Here is a 4,068-nt window from a genome sequence, read left to right on the forward strand (position 1 = left end):
GATAAAGTCAGCCACACTCCAGCCACCACTGTGACTTGTGCCCCTGGTGTTTGGAACCTTGTTCTTAAATCAGGAGAAAGGTGAAGCAGCAGCTTACTTATCAGGAAGAAAAGCGGCATGTTCTCTGGAGTCTGAAAATTTATGTTCTTGGCTTGTGCCCATAATCAAAAAGTATTGACAAGCTGACACCAAAACAGGAGATCAGTGTTGTATACCTTACAAAATTAAACATCTTTACCTTATCTTGATGGAGTAACTAGAATTACACAACCAATAAGGCTTTCTGCGATATCACCCCAATTCAGGAAGTTGTGGGGATCATTAGTGTTGCTTTCTTCTACATGAACACCCTCCTGTGAGCCTGGCCTTTCCTCCCAACAGCTGGCACAACTCTGTTGAACAACCTACACAAAGCACCACCATGTGGGCATGGCTACAAACCCTGGCGATCCTGCAGCAACCTGGACATTTTCCATCCATAAAATAAGAATTTGGACTTTGAACGAGCCATTTCTTTTTATGTTTTTTCTCTTCCTCTTCCAACGATGAATGTAGTAAGTCTCTAGCTAAAGGCATGTTGATTCTTTCGCAAGCCCCACCCACCCATCTCTCTCGCTGATATTCTAAATATATGTCTTGTGTCCAGATGGGAGGAGGGATGAGAGGGATAGGGCCAAAGAAATATTTATTTGATTTACATTTTATCTTGCAGTAAACTGACGCTGCTGGAAAATGAAATTTGATACCTCAGATTTTTCTTAAGCAGAATCTTATAAAAGCAGAAAAAAGAAGTCTATTTTATATGTAGTAATACTACTGACAGAAGGTTAACTCCAAATAACAAAAGCTGAATAAATTTGGCTTCCTGTCATGTAACCCAGATGTCGTAGGCTCTCCCCTTTTTGACATAAAAGGCATCCTTGCCAACCTAGCGCAGCACCAGGGGACTCGGTTTGATTGTCTCTTGCACCTGAGCACTTGTTTGTGATGTCTTCTCCTGCAGGTAACCAGTAGAGGCACCCCCTAATAATCCAACTGTCAGGGGGATGCCTTTCCAGCACCATCTTCTTCTGAGCAATATCAACCAAACTATACCATTTGCAGACCCATGACCTCCCTTCCCTCCAACCTCAGCACAGCGCACACCAGATTACAAGGCGAGAATACAAAATTCTTTACTGAAGAGGGAGAGAAAGAGAGAGTAAATGGTAGTCGTGATCTTTTGTAACCTAATCACAGAGACTCCAGTCACTTTTGCCATATACTGTTCATGAGAAGTGAGTCACTGGGAATTCCCTGGCAGTCCAGTAGTTAGGATGCCGGGCTTTCACTGCTGAGGGCACGGGTTCGATCCCTGGTCGGGGAACTAAGATCCTGCATGCCACGTGGTGCAGCCAAAAAAAGAAAAAAAAGAAAAAAAAATAATGTGGGGATCCATGGAGCCATTTTAGAGACTGTCTGCTACATGTGATACTCAGTGAAGGGGCTACTGAAACCCAGGGAGAGAGGGATGATCTTTTCAATATATGGTGCTGGGTTAATTGCATATCCATATGGAAAATTAACCATGACCCTCGAATTGTATACAAAAATTAACTTGAGATAGATAGTAGACCTAAACGTAAAAGGCAAAACAATAAAACTTCTAAAATAAAGTATCAGAAAATGCCTCCATGACCTTGGGTTAGGCAAAAATTTCTTAGAGCATAAAGAGTACTAACTATAGATGAAAAGATTGATAAAGTGGACTTCATTACAATTACAAACTTATTAATAAGCTTAATTAAAATATAAAAAAATAATATATTAGCTTAATTAGCACTAGCTACTAAGACAAACAATGCAACAACGGTTTATTTCTCACTCACATTACAGTCAAATGTGGATTAATTCTCTTCCAGGCAGTGACTCAAGGACTCAGAGTGCTTCCATCTGGTGGCTTCAAGGTCACACTAGTGTTATCCAGACAGCAAACAGGGGAAAGAGCTTGGAAAAGGCAAACTGGATACTCACCCATCTAGGTGCACAAGTGACACATGTCATTTCCACTCAAACTCCACAGACTAGAACTAGTCCATGGCCAATCCAGCTGCAAAGGGATGCTGAGAAGTGTAGGGTAGCTCGGGGCTGTCCATGAGTACTAACAGACTCTGCCAAGAAGAGGAAACGGAAAACAAACTACTGATCACTTTGGATACTGTTACTACTTTAAGTTGAAAGAATTTTGAAATGGACACAGAAAAATAAATGTGAAGGAAAAAAATGAACTACTACCTAAATGAAAACATTTAGACATTCAGGTCATCTCCTGCTCATCCTGATTTGTAAAGATCCTTTTTCTGCCATTCTGACCACTGAGACCACTCGAAGGATTTACATTGGACAGAGCAGAAAGGTACTGGCAAGAAAGAGATGAATAAATCCTGAAGATGAGAGGAAAGAACAAGACCAGAGTCAGCAGCACAGGCTAGGTTTGGGGAAGGTATTGGAGAGGTTGAGAAAGAAAAATGAGAGAGTTTGGGGCATCTGCACTGGGGGTAAGCAATTGAGAGAGAAAGACAGGGAGGAAGAAGTTTTAGAAAGAACTTCATGAAGGTGTGACATACACTGAGATTGGAATGGGGACCTTTGGATCCTTCTGAGACAACATCTATAATGCTAATTACATTGTTTTTTACATCTTTTTCTTGATGTTCAGAATATTCTTTCTTTGACTGTGACTTTGTGCCCAGACCGGTCAATAGGTAGATGAGCTTCATAAAGGTTACGTAAATCTCTTTAGAAAGTTCTGACAAACACTTGCATTAAGTGCCTACTTTCAAGAGGTGATAGCAAAGTAGATGTTGTGTGGAATGACTGCATCTGCCTCCTTGTGGCTATAAGAGCATTATGAACCACGAATGGGGCTCTTATGCCCAGGAACTTAGACCCCCACTGGATGTCCTCCCACTGATACCAGCAACTGATGTTTCAAATGGTAACTTTAACGTCAAAATGAGAACAGCCAGGGCACTTCTACTGGGAGGTTAATGAACAATGAGAAAGACGGATAGAAGCAAGTTGATGTGTAAGAAAGAGCAGTATCTTTGGAGTCAGGCAAGCCTGAATTTTCATCTGGGTTTATTAGTTAAGCTATATGACACTGGACCAAGTATTCAAGATTTCTGAGTGCCAATTTCCTCCTTGGTAAGATGGTAGGAAGGGCATTACCTCACAGTGTTAGGGCAGGGGTGTTAAAGATCATATGTATGAAGGACTCATCACGATGCTTGGTGAAGAGCAAGTGTTTAATATACATGAGAGCCCTTTGCCTTCCACCTCCACTTTCTGGATGCCAAAGTTGAGGGAACGAGATGAGTAAGGCTTTGCGTAAGAGATGGATGATAGGGAGAATGTTCCCAGGACAAGAACAGTATAAGGAAAGAACTGAAGGTGAGGAATGATCATGGCATTTGCTGAAAAGAGCAGAGCCTTTGTGAGGGAAACTACAGAAGACAAGAGTTGCACAGGGCTTACCAGACTGCCAGGCCCTTCACGGACTGGCCCTATGACCTCTCCATCTTCACCTTATACCATACCCTCGTCTCTGAATTTCACCAAGAGCAGCCCTCTCTCAGTTCCTTGAATATTCTGTGCTTCTTCTTACACCTCTCTCCCACGGGGCCTCTGCCCATGCTGTTGCCTCTGTCTGGAATGCTTCCCTCATCTCTGCATCCTTTACTGTTCATTCCTATTCATCCTTTATATGTTAACTCAAATGTCAGGCAAGCCTTCCTTGAAAACCTCAACTAAGTCAGACCTGCTCTGAAAATAATCTGTAACTTTCCTTTCTATCACTAATCATGGTTTGGAATCATCTATTACTTTGGGTAATTCTTTATTTGATGTATATACCCCTGCTCAGTGGGCCATCATCGTATCCCTAACATCTAGGGCATAGAAAGCCCTCCATAAATGCCTTTTCAATGGATGAATGAATGAGTACATGTCTTCTGATGGGATTCAAAGTCAATGTTGTCATTCAAAGGTCTCTCCAACAGGCTCTCTGGCGAAGCAATGACAGATTGG

At 42.0% G+C, this 4,068-nt stretch overlaps 1 protein-coding gene across 1 annotated transcript; it reads right to left on the reverse strand.

The window, feature by feature from the left end:
* Positions 1 to 321: 321 nt before the first annotated feature.
* LOC132357504 (small ribosomal subunit protein eS27-like) lies at positions 322 to 576 on the reverse strand. The gene has a single exon (XM_059911008.1). It carries the CDS (start codon positions 574 to 576, stop codon positions 322 to 324), a length of 255 nt encoding a protein of 84 aa, XP_059766991.1.
* Between the last annotated feature and the right edge of the window lie 3,492 nt (positions 577 to 4,068).

The sequence above is a fragment of the Balaenoptera ricei genome, chromosome X (assembly GCF_028023285.1).
Source record: "Balaenoptera ricei isolate mBalRic1 chromosome X, mBalRic1.hap2, whole genome shotgun sequence".
Taxonomy (NCBI): Eukaryota; Metazoa; Chordata; class Mammalia; order Artiodactyla; family Balaenopteridae; genus Balaenoptera; species Balaenoptera ricei.

Bases quoted from the DNA above. Each gene is read 5' to 3' on its own strand.
- LOC132357504 (XM_059911008.1), bottom strand. From the start codon at position 576: ATGCCTTTAGCTAGAGACTTACTACATTCATCGTTGGAAGAGGAAGAG.